General features: G+C 35.1%; 1 protein-coding gene across 1 annotated transcript in view; it reads right to left on the reverse strand.

Moving 5' to 3' along the window:
* Positions 1–14746: 14746 nt before the first annotated feature.
* The window catches only part of LOC131044218 (ASC1-like protein 1), a 71932-nt gene continuing 65974 nt past the window's right edge, over positions 14747–20704 (reverse strand). The window contains exons 5-6 of the mRNA XM_059207229.1: positions 15143–15324; positions 14747–15043 (exon numbers count right to left, since the gene is read on the reverse strand). Coding sequence (XP_059063212.1) covers positions 15012–15043; positions 15143–15324 — 214 coding nt within the window. The 3' untranslated portion in view covers positions 14747–15011. The remainder of the gene's footprint in view (positions 15044–15142; positions 15325–20704) is intronic.

Below are 20704 nucleotides of genomic sequence, written 5' to 3' on the forward strand. Positions count from 1 at the left end.
CAAGTACTCCTCCTAAACCTTCAATAGAAGCATTAGTTACAACTGTGAAGTGTTCATTCGGATCTGGTACCTTTAGAATGGGTGTTGAAGTTAGTTTCCCTTTCAAAATTTGGAATGCCTTATCACTTTGTTATGTCCACACAAACCTTTTACCCTTCCTTTGTAATGAGGTGATGGGGTTTGCTATCTTAGAAAATCCTTCCACAAACCTCCTATAGTAACCTGCTAACCCCATAAAGCTTCTTACCTCTGAAACGTTTTTAAGAATCGGCCATTCTACTATTGCCTTTATTTTATCTGGATCAACTGCTATTCCTTCCTTTGATATTATATGCCCAAGGTAGTGAATCTTTTCCTTGAAGAAGACACATTTTGACAATTTCCCATATAACTTATGTTCTCTCAACCTATGCAAAACAATTTGTAGGTGTACTAAATGTTCCTCCTCATTCCTAGAGTAAATCAATATGTCATCCAGAAATACCAAAACAAATTTATCAAAGTAGTCATGGAGTACACTATTCATTAGGTTCATAAATGTAGCTGGGGCGTTGGTTACACCAAAAGGAACTACTGTGAATTCATAATGCCCATATCTAGTCTGAAAGTTGTTTTCGGAATGTCTTCCTCCTTAATTATGAGTTGATGGTACCCTGACCGGAGGTCTATCTTTGAGAAAATTGTTGCTCCTTTCATTTGGTCAAAAAGATCCTCTATGCGAGGTAAGGGATACCTATTCTTTATGGTGACCTTGTTCAACATCCTATAGTCGATGCATAGTCTTAAGGTTCCATCCTTCTTCTTAACAAATAGGATTGGCGCTCCCCATGGTGATACACTTGGCCTTATTAATCCCTTAGCTAAGAGTTCCTCTAATTGCATTTTGAGCTCTTGTAATTCAGTTGTGTTCATTCGGTAAGGTGCCCTTGATACTGGTTCAGCTCCTGGTAGTACTTCGATAGAAAAGTCAAACTTCCTTTTAGGGGGTAAGCTGGGTAATTCTTCTGGAAAAACATCCTTGAATTCTTTTAAGAAGGGGTTATTTTCAAAGGTTGGTGTATTTTCCTCTTTTCCTTCATCAATTTCAACCATATAGATTAAGCCTCCTCTTCTCCTTTACTTCTTTAATTGCATGGCTGAGATGGTTTCTATATTAATGGGTTTAAACTTTCCTTGGATTTTGACCTTTTTACCCTCATCATCCAAACATTCAACAACTTTGTTATAGCAATCTACATTGGCTTGATGGTCTGTTAACCAGCTCATTCCAATAATTACATCATATAATCCCAGGGGTGCCACATAGAGATCTACCCTTGTTTCAAACTCAAGAAATTGTACCCTTGCCCTCGGCAAACACTTAGTTACTTCCCTAGTTGCCTTATCCCCATATTGAACCATCCATGATGACTCCATTTGATTAAATTTTAATGCATATTTGCTTACTAATTCAGGTGAGATGAAACATTCAGATGATCCAGTATCAATTAGAATTAAAATTGGTTGTTCAAATAGTGTACCTGTAGTTTCCACGAGGACATTCTGGTATCTTCCTCTTCGGTTCCTAACTGTTGCATGAATCCTTTGTTGGGGCCCTTGTTGGGGTTGGTTTGCCCTAATCTATCCTTGCATCCTAGGGCACTCTCTGGAAAAATGGTTTTCCCCACACATAAAGCATCCACCTAGAGGACCCCTCCTGCCTTGATTCCTAGAGGGATCATTCCTTGTTTCATTGGCCCTGGGTGGATAAGTTATCCTGTTTTTTTGGGCATTCTTGTTATAGTTGCCTTTTTTATTATTTCCCCTGTTATTATTATTATTATTTCCATTCCTCTGATATTGATTAGGAAGTGGCCTTCTTTCGAAAGAATTATTCCTTTGACCTTTGTTGAAATTAGTGTTCCCATTGAATTCCTGCTTCCTTTTAAATGAGTGGTTCCCATTATAGTTCTGCCCTGCTAGTGTTTGAATCTTTCTCTCTTGCCTTAGGGACTTTTCAAGTACTTCGTTCATGTTTTTGGGTCCATGCATGTCCACCTCTGCCCCTATGTTGGTATTTAGCCCCAAAATGAACTTCCTTGCTTGGCATTCTTCATCTTTCTGGTACATAGGTACATATTTAAGCAACTTGGCAAACGTATCCCAATATTGTTGAACGGATAGGGGCCCTTGACGTAGATTATGGAATTTTGTCACCTTCTCATCAAAGAACAATTGAGGGAGCCACCTATCTCAGAAGTGGTGAACGAATTGATCCCATGTGATCATATCCCTGCTATACCCATTTTGTTCCTTGGTGTTGGTCCACCAACTAGCTGCCTCCCCTGTGAGTTGATAGGAACCCCATAAAGCCTTGGTTGTTTCACTAAAATCTCTTAGTTCAAAATACTTTTCCATTTCATTTAACCAATTCTCAGCTTCTTCACCAATTTGCCTCCCATCGAACTTAGGAGGGATGATTTTCTTTAAGTCCTTGGAGAGTTCCAATATGTTAGCTTCCTTTCTATTACCCACCATATTCCCTTGATTGCTACTAGGGTTTCCATTTTCGGTACCACTTCTATTTTCAAAGTCATTCTGCCTTTCCCTAAGGTCCTGCATTGATTGTTCCAAGAAGTTGATTTTATCTCTTTGTTCGGTTAGAAGGTCGATTATAGCTTGGACCCCATCTTCGTTATTTCCTCGGTTGTGTCGATCCTCTTCATGGTCTTCCTCATGGTTTTCTTCATGGTTTTCCTCATGGTTTTCTTCCCTTTGACTCCTAGTACGTCTTCCTCTTCCTCTTCCTCTTCCTCTTCCTCTTCCTCTTCCTCTTCCTCTAGCCATTCTAAGTTTTTACCTGAAAGTTAAATTATGTAGTTAGTTTTTGGTTTAGGATTTTAAAATTTAATTTCTACCATTGCAAAACATTCCCTTAGTTGAATAAATTGAAGTGAGCACAAGGCCTAGATTTGAACCTTTGCTCTGATGCCACATGTAATAACCCACCATAATTAATTCAACAAAATTGACCATTCTTTTTTTTTTTTAGTTTAATTTAATCATTATGTTTGATTCAATTGCATACTCTGGGCATCCATCCATTTGGATTAGGCATTCATCCATCCGGGATGAGCATCTAACCATACGGGTTAGGCATTTGTCCATACGGGACATAAGATTTCATCTATCCAATACGGGATAGGCATCTACCCATACGAGGTAGGCATCTATCCAATCAGGATAGGAGGTGCTCTGGCTAGAGACTTAGACTCATCGGGACCATTCGGGTCCTGAGCCACTCACTAAGTACTACAATCTTCTAACAGAAGTGCATCGAGGTCGTCGTCCTTAGGAGTAATTAAATAACATACTACAAGCTTGAATTCCGCCTCGGAATTTGGCTTAAAGCCTCAGGAAGTCAAGCAAATCCATACGGGATTCCTTCAGAGTATGCATTGAATTACTTTTTCCAATTTAATTATTTTTATCCTTCAAAATAGGATTCTTACTCAATCCTTCCTTTACCAAGCCTAGACCCCACCCACGAACGCCTAAGTACGAGGGACAACTCCGTCCCAAGACTACCTACATACCCACTTCAACACGGGATCAAGGCGTAAAGTATGTAGTTCTATTTTCTACTCTATGGTTTGATGTAAACTAATTAGTGGGTACGCAACCCTTTCTAGGGTCAATGTCCCAGACAGTTTCTCTGTGGTTGCTACCCACAGTGGTAGCACTTAAACAAAGGCTCAAGATGGCCTATTGTTTGTGGCCTAACAACTACATCCTAACACCTATCATGAGCGTCACCTTTGACCAAATTGTCAATCACCAAAATCTCTTCAAAAATCAATTTCATAAAAGCATTTTACGTAACCAACCTTAAAGGGGGTTTACTATGGTTTATCTCAACGGATGTAAAATTATTTAAAAATTATCTTATTAGATTATCAATCCAAGAGGGATTACCCGCCCCTTGGATTTTAACTTCCAAGTGTCCCTTATTACTCCCTGACGATTTATAGGGACGATGCCACAGACGTCGTTGATGTAGCTTTATTAGGCATTAAGTGCAGTAGTTCAACATGACGGCATTACCCGTAAGCGTGACCCAAAGGCACCATATATATCGAACGCTACTATGTTTTGGTTTCCATCTTCCTTTATTTAGTTTTCTAAATACGAGCTATGAAAACGTCATACTTGAAAACAACTACTAATTGAACGCGCAAAATTTAATTAATTGAAATATAACTTGCATAACAATGACCCTCATGAAACTTGCATATCTATAAGTAATTTGCATGTTATAAGAATAATGCATCTTGCATGAAAACGTCAATAAATGTAATTAATCTAAAAGTAATTTGCATGTTATAAGAATAACGTACTTGCATGCGAGATTAAATAATGCATGATTCCTTATGGTCCTAGATTCCAAAAATAGCGATTAATTCAGTCATTAGATTCAAATCATGATAATGTGCCATAATTGCTTTTCCAAGAGTCCAAATACCAACTAAGTAACCCAACGAAATTTAAGTAGTTTTCCAATTATAAAATTTAATACAATTACAATTTGAAAATTGCAAAAAGAATTTAAATTATTATTATAAATTTTCTTAAAGCAATTATACAATGTATTTGCAATTGGAAAAGGAAATCTAATATATATATATATATATATATATATATATATATATATATATATATATATATATATATATATATATATATATATACTTTCCGAAAATTACCTAAAACCTTTTTTTTTATGAACAAAAAAATATAACAATAACTGCGTTTAAAAATAGTATTTTTTTTGTTTTGAAAAAAAAGTAAAGAGGGGGAAGTACGTGGGAGTGGGACCCACGGGTCCCATCACCATTGCGGGTCTACGGAAGCAGGCCCATAGTGGTGAGGGGACCCCGTGGTCCCCTCCACTTCCCTGCGGTGATAGTGGCCGCAGGGAAGTGGAGGGTACCACTCCCCCCCCCCAGCGGTTACAATAACCATCGGCACTACCCCGCACACCACCCGATACCATAAAAAAGATTTTCGAGAATATAGCCTTTGCAAAATTGAATACATTCATCATTCGAATTAAATTTAATGTATTTTATCATTCGAAATAATATATATGTGTGTGTGTGTGTGTGTGTCTGTGTGTGTGTGTGTGTGTGTACATATATACATATACATACATATACATATACATATGTATGTATATATGTATCTATATGTATGTATATGTATATATGGTTTATATCTCCAATTATTTAATGATATATATATGTAAACAATAAAAGAGTATAATTTTTGAAAATAAGAGCATGAGTGAAATAGATAAATCAACAATTGTTTTAGATGGATTTTATAGTAAATAGGGGGTTATTATTTTCATATTCATAGGGGGATAGAGAGTTTATTTCCAGCACTCACGGGAAGATTGCTTATCTCCAATATTCACAGAGAGATCTTATTCAACTCACAGGGAGGTTTATTTAATTAATAATCATAGAAAGATTTAAAATAATCACAGAGAGAGTTTTTAAAATAATCACAGAGGAAATAGTCACAAAGATTTAAAATAATCACAGAGAGAGATTTAAAATAATCATAGATTTAAAATAATCACAGAGAGAGATTTAAAATAATCACAGAGGAAATAATCACAAATATTTAAAATAATCACAGAGATCACAGAGAGAGATTTAAAACAAATAAGAGAATATGATTTTCTTTTTGCTAAAATCTTTGGAAAAAGGAAAAAAAACAAAAAGTAAGATCCTGTGCATATTTTCTTGAGGGAAATAAAATTAATAAATAACTATCCTTTACGTGCACTATAGGAAATCATCATCATTATCATTTATCCCCAAATAAAAGATTAACAATCAACTAAAAGAATTTCTTTATATGAAGGAAGATCTATAACTATTGATAATACAAATTTCTCATAAGCGAATGTGAAATAACAGGGAGAGAACCTAGTTTATTGAGTTTGATGTTGGATCCACTGGTTATCCTTTTGATCCTTCCTTGCCACTTGAGAGAAATCCTTCATCAACAACTTAGAATTCATGCAACGAAAAAAGAGACTACCAAAGAAAAGATCCATTTCTAAAACTTAGGAAATTTTCCTTCAAAACAAAGTCAACTCCCTTCTTTGAAACTTGCATATAATTTTATAAGAAAATTCCCTCTACTCCACTATCTAGATAATTTAATTAAAAAGGAGATTCTTTTCCAATTTTGGACTTCATGCAAATTTATTAGACTTAGTGGAGGAGTTACATGCAACGTGGTGGAGAATCCTCTAGAAGCTTCTTATTCTTCCTACAACATGTGCCATAATTGGAAGTGGAAATTAGATAAATAAAAATAATGAATATTTTCCATGTGTGTGTGTGTGTGTGTATTATTAGTTTCATTCTTTTATAATATTCATTCAATCATTTAAATAGCTTATCCAAAAATATAATAGAGTTGTATTTAAAATCAAAAAGTGATAAAGGAGGGTTGTGACACTTTCAAGGGTCGGAGGTTGAGGATGCACTATACCTTGTTCACACACTTAACGACTTCGTAAGGCATAAGCCCAATCATCAAAGCTAGAAACACTTAGACATTTTTTGTCTTTTAAATTGTGAAAACAATGTTTAAAAGGATATGGAGTTACAACTAGTAGATTCAATTTAAGTCCAAATAAAGGTTCTTGTATACATTTTAACTAGCTGCAATATAATGCACAAGATCTTAATGCTCGATACCAACGACACATAGCTGAAACTAATATAATATCATTTATCCAGATTACAAATGCCTCTTCAAGAGAGTTCCAATAAATATATTTACAAGTTACATTGCTTAGGATTCATATCTCCTGAAATTACATATTCTTAAGAATGGAATTACTATTTATGCAAAAGGGAAATGATAAGAGTTGGTGTCCAATGTTGCCTTTGATCAATATATTTTGGTCCCATATGGTGGTTACTGCGCCACTCAACTATGTGGAACACGTAGGTCCACTCCATCGTGTGACGAGATAGTCACATGGCCCAAACACTCACACACATAATAGACAAGGGGAGAAAGGTTTACACCCATATTAGACATGGAGCATACACAACATCCAATGAAATAAAGTAACATCAACATAGACATGTATGATACATATTTAAGGTACTACTCATGCTACACTGGGACTAGATGCTAAAGAGACAATTAGGAAGTGTCATCACAGAGCACAATACTAGCTACCATGTGGAACAAAATGTTAGGGTTTCAAGCAGATCTGAAGCAAATATGAACTAACAATTATATGCAGATTTAAATACAAAAGATAAAGAAATAAAACAGAACACAGATAACACAGAAATTTAACGTGGTTCACCCAGAATGGGTTACGTCCACCATACACAATCGTCCAATCTTTCTTATTATCCAGCAAAAATAGTACATCAACCTTACAATGCCTTAAGCATCTCAGTCGCTTATAACATACGTTTTTAGAGCAAAAACAAAGTCGGCCTTTTTAAGGTTTTATTACAATGTCGGTTGTCATCAAAAAATACCCAAAAAAAATTTTCCAGTACTTAGCTGATCAATCGCCACATTTCAACAATCTCCCACTTGGACACTGATCAGGCTCCACACCGAATAATCTCCCACTTGGAGACTGATCAGGCTCCACACCGAATAATCTCCCACTTGAAGACTAATACTACATGACACCACTGTACATGCAACATCCGCTGGATAAAACACTAGGACTCGACTGGTATAAGTTCTACAATTATCAATCAAAAAGACCAACAGAAACTGATGAAGAAATCAGCTTCTCCTGTGGAACTGCCTTCGTGAACATATCGGCAGGATTCTCACTTGTGTCAGTCTTCTCAAGCCGTAACTAACCCTCCTCCAAAACAGTCTGGATGAAGTGGTACCTAAGCTGAATGTGTTTTGTCCTTGAATGAAAAGCAGAGTTCTTCACAAGATGAATGGCACTCTGGTTATCAGTATACAATGGGCTATCCTCTTGTGTCTGACCCAATTCCTCCAGAAAATATTGCAACCAAATCATCTCCTTGTTGGCTTCTGTAGCAGCAACATACTTAGCTTCAGTGGTTGAAAGTGCAACAACCTTTTGCAACCTAGAAATCCAACTGACTGCAGTTCCCCCTATAGTAAAAACATACCCTGTAGTACTCCTCCGTGAATCAATATCACCTGCCAGATTAGAGTCAACAAATCCACTCAGAGCAGCATTAGATCCTTTGAAACATAATGCCTTCGTAGTAGTTCCTTTCAAATATTGAAGAATCCATTTCACAGCATTCCAATGTTCCATACCCGGATTACTCATAAACCTGCTCACAACTCCCACTGCATGTGCAATATCTGGCCTTGTGCATACCATTGCATACATCAGACTGCCAACAGCTGATGAATACGAGATGTTAGACATTTTATTAACCTCTTCCTGTGCCTTTGGGCACATCTCCTTAGTCAATTTGAAATGACTAGCCAAAGGTGTACTAACTACTTTTGCATCCTGCATGTTAAATCTTTTCAACACCTTCTTTATATACTCACTTTGGGACAAATTCAAGGTTCTATTTTTCCTGTCCTGTGTAATCCTCATACCAAGAATTTGTTTAGCTGCACCCAAATCCTTCATAGCAAATGACCTGGCTAATTTCTGTTTAAGATCATTTATATGTTGCATGTTAGACCCAGCAACAAGCATGTCATCAACATAAAGCAACAGGATAATATAACTACCATTATCAAATCTCTTAAAATATACACAATGATCAGAATGACATCTATGATAACCATGTTCAGCCATGAAACTATCAAATTTTAAATACCATTGTCGGGGTGCTTGCTTTAGGCCATACAGACTTTTCTTCAACCTGCACACCAAGTTCTCCTTACCTTTGACCTCATATCCCTGTGGTTGCAACATGTAAATTTCCTCCTCCAAATCTCCATGGAGAAAAGTTGTTTTGACATCTAATTGTTCAAGATGTAAATCATCTGCAGCCACAAGACTAAGTATAGTTCTAATTGAAGTCATTTTTACAACTAGAGAAAATATTTCATCATAATCTATACCCTTTTTCTGTGCAAAACCTTTTACCACAAGTCTGGCCTTGTACCTTTTCTGACCTCCTTCCTCCTCCTTCAACCTATAAACCCATTTGTTAGGCAACGCTCTTTTTTCTGTAGGTAAAGAGACTAAGTCCCAAGTCTTATTTTTCATCAAAGATTACATCTCCTCTTTCATGCCTAGCTCCCACTATTGTTTGGCATCTACCTGCATTGCTTCTTCATATTCTTCTGGTTCACCAGAATCCATTAATAAAATAGAGTACAAAGAAGGAGAAAATCTTTTAGGGGGTCTACTTGACCTCGTAGAACGTCTAACACTTGTAGGAGTTTGTGAGACAATCTGTTGTTGCTGAGCATCAGGTACCTGTGGCATTTCATTTTTCAGGAATCTCATCTAACACCACATATTCTTGTTTGTCCTGTTCATGCTTTTTTTTCTGCATCTGTTCTTTATACATAACCTTCTCATTGAATATAACATCTCTACTTCTAATTATTTTCTTATTTTCAAAATCTCATAACTGATAGCCATATTCATCTATCGCATATCCAATGAAGGTACATTTCTGAGATTTAGCATCAAGCTTGGTTCTGTTTTCTTTATCAACATGGACAAAAGTTTCACAACCAAAGGTTTTCAGAAAAGAATAATTTACCTTTTTACCAGTCCATGCCTCCTCTGGAATATCACCATCCAAAGGGGTTGAAGGTCCTCTATTTATCAAATAGACAGCAGTATGTACAGCGTCTGCCCAAAAATGCAAGGGCAATCCAGCATGCAATCTCATGCTCCTTGCGCGTTCCATGATAGTCCTATTCATTCTCTCTGACACACCATTTTCCTGTGGAGTTCCTGGAACTGTCTTCTGCTTTCAAATCCCATTTAAGGAGCAATAATCTTCAAATGCTTTGTTGCAATACTCATCTCCATTATCCGATCTGAGACACTTCAACTTTTTCCCTGTCTCATTCTCAACCAAAGCTTTCTATTTCTTAAAAGTTTCAAAAACATCTGATTTTTGTTTTAGGAAATATACCCATGTTTTTATGGTTGAGTCATCAATAAAAATAACATAATAACAAGAGCCACCAAGAGATGATACCTGAGCTGGTCCCCATACATCTGAATGTACAAGCTCTAACTTCTCACTCTTCTTCTCTTTCCCAACCTTGAGAAATCTAACTCTTTTTTGTTTACCATAAACACAGTTTTCACAGAACTCTAAATCAATCTTCTTTAGTCCTGGCAATAGATTTTTGGAGTGAAGGGTTTTCATCCCTTTCTCAGTCATGTGCCCAAGCCTATGGTGCCATATTATCGAATTTGTTCTTGCAACATCTATTGTTGTTGTCCCTACAGTAACTTTATCTATAGCAGCTAGGGTAGAATAAGTGTTACCTGTATACAGATATAATGTGCCTACCTTCGCACCTTTAGCTATTACTAATGATCCTTTACTGACCTTCCACATATTGTCTGAGAGGGTAACTATGCAACCTTCACTACCTAGTTGTCTAGCAAAATTAAATTTCTTCTTAAATTAGGAACATGTCTTACCTCCTGCAGAAATCAGTCATTTCCATTCTGCAACTTGATCTTTATCTTTCCTTTTCCAACAATTTGACAGGGCTCATCATCACCCAAATATACCTGTCCAAAATCACCTTGAACATAATCTAGAAAATATTTTCTATGGGGTATAGCATGAAATGAAGCCCCTGAATCTATTACCCAGGAATCATTAACATTATCCAAACATAAGATTAAAGCATCTTGTAAAGTATTACTTGCAATATTAGCTTCCTTACTGTCATTTTCATTTTTGTCTCCTTCTTTGTTTTTCTGAGACCAACAGTCTTTCTTTAGATGACCAGGCTTTCCGCAGTACCAGCAATCTTTCTTTCCTCTAGATTGAGAGCGTCCTTTCTTTGACTTCCCTCGCGACTTCTCATTCCCAAGGCCTTTTCCTCTTCCCTTTGATCTTCCTCTGTTCTTCACATTCAAAACACTACCCGATGATGTTGGAGTCTCACCTGTGCTTTTCCTTTGCATTTCCTCACTTAGGATAACACCAACAATATCATCAAATACTGAAGTATTTTTACCAGAGACAGAGTTACTTACAGCCATAACCAAGCTATTCCAGTTTTCTGGCAAAGAACATAAAATCAAAAGAGCCATAACCTCTTCTGCAAAGGTAATTTTTACCGAAGACAATTGACTGGTAATTGTATTAAATTCATTTAAGTGCTCTACTACAGATCCTCCCTCACTCATTTTCAAATTAAACAAATGCTTCATAAGAAATACCTTATTCGAAGTCGAAGGTTTCTCATACAACTTTGCCAATGTCGCCATCAAATCTACAATCGTTTTTGCTTCTGTTATATTGAATGCTATAGACGGTGCAAGGCACAATCGAATGGATCCCAGTGCCTTTCTATCTAAAATGTCCCACTCTTCATCTGACATTGTGGTCGCTTTCTTTGCCTTTCCTTCCAATGGCCGCCACAAATCCTTTTGATATAGGTAATCCTCCATCTGCATTTTCATAACTGATAGTTCTGGCCGTTAAACTTTTCGACCTTGAATTTGGAATCCTCCATTGCTCCCACTTAAATCTGAGAGTCCTGCCAATTTATAGAAAACCTCGCTCTGATACCAATTGTTAAGGTTTCAAGCAGATCCGAAGCAAATATGAACTAACAATTATATGCAGATTTAAATACAAAAGATAAAGAAATAAAACAGGACACAGATAACATAGAGATTTAACGTGGTTCACCCAGAATGGGTTACGTCCACCATACACAGTCGTCCAATCTTTCTTATTATCCAGCAAAAACAGTACATCAACCTTGCAATGCCTTAAGCATCCCAACCGCTTATAACATACGTTTTTAGGGCAAAAACAAAGTCGGCCTTTTTAGGGTTTTATTACAATATCGGTTTTCATCAAAAAATACCAAAAAAAAAATTTCTCAGAGGCTCCCGCCCCCGAACCCCCACTTTCTCGAGGGCTGCCGGCCCGACTCCGGACCCCAGCAAGGATACGTGCTAAGTGTACAGTACTTGGTTAATCAGTCACCACATTTCAACACAAAATACCCTCTCATATGGATGAGGATGTTTGATCATACAAGTACCACAACTCCTAGAGCAGGTTTGTCTTCCCAAGACATTGTTAGCCTTTATGAACACTCAAGGCATGCAAGGGGCAACCATTAACTTGGTTAATTATTACCCATGTTTTTCATTAGTTTTCACTTGTTAATCAAACACACATGATTACCTTGCTCAATCACTCTGGGTCGAGGTCACATTAGAAGCCACTCCCTCAACCCTCTATAATATCTAAGTCCAAGTTCATCATGCTCACCAACAAATGCAAAATAAGAACACAACCATTGTGGATTTTACTTTTCACATCAATGTGCACTTTTCTCAATTTTCAACCAAATTGTGTGGCATGATCCAAATGGATCCACTTCCACTTTTAATAAGCTATAACAATACCCCCACATAACAATTCAATACTCAACACATTTTTGTAGCTTTCACAATTTTAACAAAAAACAATGATTTCTAGCAATTCCATGGAAATAGCTCAAAATTCATCAATATTTGAAAATCACAAAATTGAAATTTGAAGAATACCCTTTTGATTCAAATGCACCCAACACCCCTCTTTTAACATAAAACATGCATATAACTCATTCTCTGGAAGATTGGGTAGCATGAGGAAGTTTTTGTGCAAAATACATAAAATTATTCAAACGAATTAATAAACTACGCAATGCAAGATTTAAAATGGAGATGACTTTCCCAACCCATCTAACATTCTTCAAACAAGAAAAAACAAGAATGGGACAAATTAAGAGAGAAACAAATGTTTTTACCTCAAGTTTTGTGGACTATTCAAATGGTAAGTTCTTCCCAAAACACAACGAATGCATGATCCTTACAACATTATAAACTCCTTCAAATTCTTATCTTAATATAACAAATGTCATGCAAATTCACCCACTCTATCTCCCACAATCATCAAATCAAATTTGCAATTGTAGAGTTTCTCCTCTCACCATTTTCTTCCCAATAATGTCAATGCAAAAATGAGCAACTTTTCCCTATTTACCCAAAACCCACTTTCACTTTTTGAAATTAAAATTATTAAATTAATTCTTTCAATTCCTAAATACATATATTCCACCCTTAATTCCCAAAACACATTATTGACAATACTCTTAAATGACATATTAATTTAAATTATCCAATTATGCCATAAAGTCACAAATTTCATTTTATTTTTAAAATTTTACAACAATTGCATCTAATTAGAAACATTATGACACTCTTTATGGGGATTAGGGTTTCCGACATATTACCAATCATGATATCTGGGGTATACTGATAGGAAATCATATTAGTCATAATCAATAGGTATGGTCAATGTGATATCTCCTCTTAACCATCATCGATGAATAATTCAAACCTGTGAAGCTAGGTGGAAAAATCTTCAATACTTGTAACCACTCAACACACATCAAGTGTGCCTATGCATACATATATAATAGCTGAAGCACGTACACTCTCCCTAAATAGGGTGCAACATCATAATCAAGAAAATAGTTAAATAAACATATGATGTGCACGATTAACTTAGACAACACATCATCATAAACATCATATGATAATATTATCAGTTTCTCGTAAAGTGCATTCAAAACTAATACCAATACAAAAAGAATGGTGATATGAGTTTACGTATAGCTATACAAATCATTTCTCAAAATATGTGTCAGAATGCAAAGGTGAGAGGCATTACATGAACAAATATGTTGAATGTAATGGGGTTAAGCTTAAGTGCAATTGCCATGAGGGAATTTTCTTGGCATGATGTTGGGTAGTTGCTCCTTGGTCTTATTTTCTGGTAGAGTTTTGATAAAATATTAACTAGTTTGCAGGGTACAGTTGTTCGAGAAGATTTTCCATCATAAAAACTAATGTGATCTTGATTTCTGACAATGCAAGAAACCCCTCATTGTGTTTTGTTCATAATGAATAATTATATATCTTCAAATTGCCTACCAATATTCGGTATTGTTTGTTTCCTCTCGTCTTAACTTTGTCGCAGGGTACAACAATAGAAGGCAAATTAGTATCTTGCATCACATAAATATCTCATATTACAAAACCAGCCAATCTGTCCTAAGCATCATATACCAAAAAAGATTTTCAAGACAACATAAAAAGAACAAGGAGAACAAATAGAAGCTACAGTTCTAGGGTGAATCCAATGGCTTTATGATCAATGATCTTTAATAGTGAGCAACAAAACAATAATGACATTGGGCAATGTCAAACATTTGAAACCACATTCATCAACTGGAAACTTGAAATATTCCTATGGGTTCAAAGAAGGAAACCTACAATTCAGCGTTTATAAAAAAACAGTATATTAACCTATTAAGAGTCCTAAGGGCCCAAATGCAACCTAGATACAACTGTGAATAACATAAAATTTCTAGTGTATCTAGTATGTGCTCTTCACATTGCATATGTTGGATATAGATACTACAAGGGTAACCTAGGGAATCTTTTAACTCAAATGAACAATCCTCAAAAATCATTATCATATACTAAGAAAGGAAGCCAGCATTTTATTTTTACTAGATTGTTAATTTCATTGATATTGCCCACATACATGTTGGCAAATATCACAAGATGAAAAGATGCATGGAGTACACCACATGTTTATTAATGAAATAACTAATATTCTGAAAGAGCAAACTGATAATGATGTAGCCAGAACACCAGAAGACAAAAGGAACATGCAATACTTCCATATGCTTATGGTTCCAATCAATTGAATTTTCCTTTTCAACCCAGAGAGCATTGTATTTCAATCTTCCTTCTCATCATCTCCTTCAGAATCTGCACGATAGTATGCATTAATCAAATGTTCACATCCATCTATTCATACAGTTCATTGTTGAGAGATTTTTTTAATTTTAAATTCCAAAAGACACAAACCTGATCTCACATCTTCACCAACCTTCCCTTGTGACTTTATCTGTTTGACTAACATTCGATACATCAAAAGCCACCAGTAAATATTGAGAATAAATAAACAGATAAGTAACGTATTGAACACATAGTAATATATAGGCTCATTCCTGTGTTTTCTTTTGTCCAAGATCAGAAGAACTTCGTAACTGCCAAACATCAAAATGAAAAGGGTCAATAAAACAGCATCCATATTTTCCATAAATACATGTTGAAAGCTCATGTGATTGATGTAGTACCCCTACTAGTTTGAACTCATTAGACTCATATTTTATTATTGTTTGTTTTTCAGTGGATACATTACCATGATATATTATTCATATTTTTATGACATTATGCTTTATTTGGAGATGAGATGTATAATTTATTTGCAGTATTCAGTACTTGTGATTTATGGCATTTTATGTATTATTGCTATGTACTGACATTTTACTTTATTTATGCAATGTGAAATTATATGTTATGTGTTTGCGAGTATATTGGATGCAAGGGGACGATTTTCCTTCACTCATTTTGGTGAGACAGGGAACGTCGTGATTCTCCTTCTTGGGTGTGTATGTCATGTTTTCTATATTGTATATATATGCATGTGTGGTTCGGTGATGCAGGATATTGTAGGTACAAATACCGGGTAGGTACGGGGTATCGTCTCCACCTGGCTTCACAGGTCTGAGCGTGCTTTATATTTTCCGATGGAAGTGGAGGAGATAGTAGTTGACCCTATTTTACTCAGTTACACTCGTATGAGTGTCGTCAGTTGGTCGTCTTGTCAGTTAGTTCGGTCTTCGTATTTTGTCATTTTATCTTTTATGGGTAATTGCTTGAGATTTGTTTAATTTGAGTGTTTTAGTGGATTTAATTAATTAATTAATTAAGTTTATGAAATTATCTCATTATTTTATTGTTTATGCATTGAGATTATAAATTTAGTTAATTAAAAAAATTATTAAATTAAGTTGCAAGCTACATGGTATTTGAAATATATTTTTATAAATTAGATTAATTATATTTATTGTTTCCTTGAATTTTAAATAAATAAATAATTAAATAAATGAATGAATAAATAAATGAATAAAAAGATTAATTAAAATTAAAATATTGTTTTAATTCCTTATTTAGAAAATTAATTAATGTGCATGAAAAAAGTAGAGAAAGAATAATGTTTTTTTAATTATTGCATGTGATAAATTTAGAAAATAAAATATAAATTACTATTATTCTAAATTTAAGTTTTTTGTGAAAAAGCTATTGAACCTAGAATTTTAGTTTAAATAGAGGTTATGTCTTTATTTTATTTTAGGGACACACAGGAATAGGTCAAGAATTTAGGTGAAGAAATTTTATTGGAAGTTATTGAAGGGATTGGGGCTCTTCTACAAATTTCTTCCACGAAAGCTATACCAGGTTGGATGATTTTTTTTTTTGTGTGTTTTATTAAAAATATTTCTATTTGTCTCTGCTTGATATGTGTGTAAAATAATTGTCAAATCCAAAACCCTATTCTGGTGAATTCGAGTTTTTGTTTTGAAATCCATGCCTGATGTGTATTTCTAATTTATGGGAAGTATGTAATTTTTGAGAAAATTAAGAGAAATTATTATAGAAAAATTTGTCGGATTTTAGGATGCATAGAAATTTGCAAGATTTGTGAGAAAGGGTATTTACCTGAGAAATGGTTTTAATTACCTTATTTGGGTTAATTAAATTTAAAAGAAAAATATATGAAGAAGAATTGAAATTTTGTGAAAATGGAATTATTGAAAAAAAAATATTGTTTTTGTTATTATTGTTGTTAAATTTTATTCAAATGAAATTTTTGAAAAAGTATTGTTTTTTTTATTGCTCTGTTTTAAATATATATAAAAATAAAAATAAATAAATAAATAAATAATAATAAAACACTACCTACGGTAGCAGCCGCTACTCGCGGTAGTACACGGTACTACCGACGGTAGCAGTGCTACCGGACGATAGTACTAGCTATTGACGGTAGCCTAGGCTACCGTGATAGGGGCTATTTGCAATTATAAAAGTGGTTTTAATTTTAATTAATTTCTAAACCTTGTGCACTATTTCAGGTTTCGTACCCAGGGGTTAGATAAATTAAATTTATTATGTATTTTATATATATATATATATATATATATATATATATATATATATATATATATATATATATATATATATATATATATATATATATGTTTCTTTTTGTAGTTATTATAATATTTTTTTAATGTTATTTTAAATATTATTTAATTACAGTTTGGAATGGTAATTTATATAAATATGTTGAAAATACATCAGGAGAATTATTTGTATTTTATCTTTTTGGACAAATGACAAAGTGGTTGTTTTTTATGTTAAAAAGTTGTAAATTCTTATTATCTGGAAATTCGTAAATTGCATGTTATTTATGCTTATTGGTTGTTTTAAGGAAAGATTACTTGTTATAAGGTCTTGCGTATATTATGTTCTCAGTCAAGCTTTATTTCATTGCAATTTTGGGTAAATTGTCATTGTGTCCTATGCTATTATTTCTCCTAGACCGGGTGTTGTTGTATAACCTATTTGATATGAGTCATTGTGCGTTTTTGTCCAAATGGTCAATCTTGGGTTGGTATTTGTTGATCCTTCACCTGTGCTTGTCAGGATTGTTTATGGTTGCCTATTTCGCCATAGAGTTCTCATAGAGAGAAACATTTCCTACTAGTGTCCTAGGAGAGAGAGTGGCTTTCGAGCGGGGGCCGTGCCTGAAGTGGATGACAGGATAACCCGTCGAAAGTTAGTTAAAAAGTGATAACCTAATAATTGATTAGGGGGTGGGTAGATTAAATATTAATTAAGATAAATGTACTTCGTGCATAGGTGAGTGCTTGTACAGGGCTCATAATGTTACGAGAAGACCTGGAATAGCAAACTTATCACCTTGTCTTCACAAAAGGATTGGTAGGGTCCGCATGAGACTTAGTTGGAACCGGAGGCTCGGGAGAGGTTACCAGGAGAAACCCAAGTATGGGGGCCGAGACCTATGGAGGTTGTACCATGGTAACCATCAAGCTATGCGATGACACTCTCTTCTTAGAGTCACTAGTGTTTTGTGAGTTGTGTTACATGGATGGTTGCAGAGTCTTGTAATCATTTTGTACTTGTCTTACTTTGCTTGCTTGAGGATTTTCTACTATCTCCTAGCACGATGGGGTGGTTCCATTTCGGGATCACATGGTCGGGTGGTAGTGCCACTTCCCATCGGATGTTCTGGATTGTATCTTCAGGCGAGGAAAGGCTTCGCTGGTGTTCCTTGGTTTGTGGTTTATGTATCAGCTCTTGTTCGAGATCATTGTTCAGTTGAGACCGTGTGGTCATTGTATCAGACTTTTATGTAACCTTGATATTGTATCTTTGTAACCAGTGGTATTATTGGAAGTCATGTATTTATGGATATTGTAATATTATTATGTCAGTGAAATGAATGTTATTGCTTTGATCTTATGTTTAAATGATTTATGGAAATTGGATACATTGGAATACTTTTATATCTTTGTTTTGGATGTATATGTAGTTTTGAACTTAAGTTTTCAATTTATCTAATTGAATGGATTAACTGTGATGTTAATATAATCTATGAAATTATCTTCGGTGGTTACCCTTAGGAAAACATATGATAGACTTCCGTTATGTTGATAAATGTGCAATGGTTTTAGTTAGTGCACTTAGTCTTTAAACAAAAAAAAATTATTTCACCCTTTAGTTGCCTAGTTGTGTTGTTTTCCTTTAGGGTTCCTGGCGGGGCATTACAATTGATTTATACCAGAGTTCCCAGACTCGCCGCAACTCAAGCAAATTCGCCGAGTTGGCGAGTCGAGCCAAGCTCGACGAGTTTTGTTGACTCGGGACTCGGAATAGGCAGGTTTTGACCATAACTCGTCCGACTCGCGATTCAGGCGAGTTATGGCAAAACTCGCCGAGTCTGAGCTCCAGGACTCGGTCGGCAACATGTGCAAATTTTGAATTTAAAAACAAAAAATAAATAAAAGCTTCTTTTTTTTTAATCTCTCTTTCATTGAACCCTAAAAGGTCTTCTAATTGCTAGTTGTGAGTGTTAATTCTTGTAACGTCGGTCATACGATTTCATAATTTTGATGCATGGATTAATTACATGTTAACATATATGTTAATAGATAAACTATTAGTATATACGTTAACAAAAATAAAAAAATAAAATCTAAATCAAATTATGGTGTTTGCCACCGATCACACCCTTTCATGTTAACAGGCTATGATTAAGCGATTCATAATCACGTTCCTCACGATCAACGATGATCTTAATGGTGTTAACGTGTTGGGTTATCATGAGTGGTACGTAGGGGAGAGATATGTCTTCCCACGTGACACCGATCACACCCTTTCATGTTAACAGGCTATGATTAAGCGATTCATAATCACGTTCCTCACGATCAACGATGATCTTAATGGTGTTAACGTGTTGGGTTATCATGAGTGGTACGTAGGGGAGAGATGTGTCTTCCCACGTGGGAAGACATATCTCTTCACTACGTACCCCCTCATTCACATATATATAACACGCATACAATGAGGAGGAACACAATACCAAAATCGATTAGTGTTGTGCATCCTTCCAGTTACACTACAGCAATTCAAGTTTGATTTCAAATTATATATTCATCCCTTCTATCCTTTTGATCACAGAATTTGAATAAACTTAACATGGTATCAGAGCTAAGTTAAGGAAGATCAAATTAAATTTTGTAACGATCATATAGACTTTCACCCGACTCTTAGTAGATCACATTCCTATAATCCTAATGGCAACTGGAGTTAGGTTTGAAGATCGACTAGATGGAGCATCAAATTTTGTATCTTGGAAATTCAGAATCATGCTTGTTTTTAAGGAAAATAAAATTGACTCCCATGTCAAAAGTGAAATTCCTGAACACTCAGATGATACGAAGAAAATTCAATGGAGCAAGGACAGTGAGAAGGCTTTTAAGATAATTGTGGATTCAGTGAGAGACCACATTGTGCCAGTTATTTCTAAATATGAGACGGTTTTTCAGATGTTCAAAGCCCTAGCTGACATTTATGAAATCAACAACACTAGCAGGGCTCTCACCTTGAAGAATCAACTACACCATATAAAGATGAATAAAGGAGAGACAGTTACATCCTATTTTTTGCGGATCACTGAGCTTAGGGATCAACTATCCACTATTGGACATCTAGTAGATAACAAAGAACTTGCTATGATGGCCCTAAATGGACTTCCTACCTCGTGGGAATCATTCATTCAAGCAATCAGTGCTCGTTCTAAATTTCCTAAGTTTGATAGATTGAAAACCAATTGCATTCAAGAGGAATCGCGGCTTGTCACAAGAGGAATAAAACAAAACAATGGTAATGAGGACATTCAAGTTATAAACTCTAATTCTCACAAGAAAAGAAAGAAGAAGAACTTTAAGAGAAAGAGGGACAACAACTCAAATGGAAACGGGTCTTCAAAGAAAAAGA

The sequence above is a fragment of the Cryptomeria japonica genome, chromosome 6, assembly GCF_030272615.1.
Source record: "Cryptomeria japonica chromosome 6, Sugi_1.0, whole genome shotgun sequence".
NCBI lineage: Eukaryota > Viridiplantae > Streptophyta > Pinopsida > Cupressales > Cupressaceae > Cryptomeria > Cryptomeria japonica.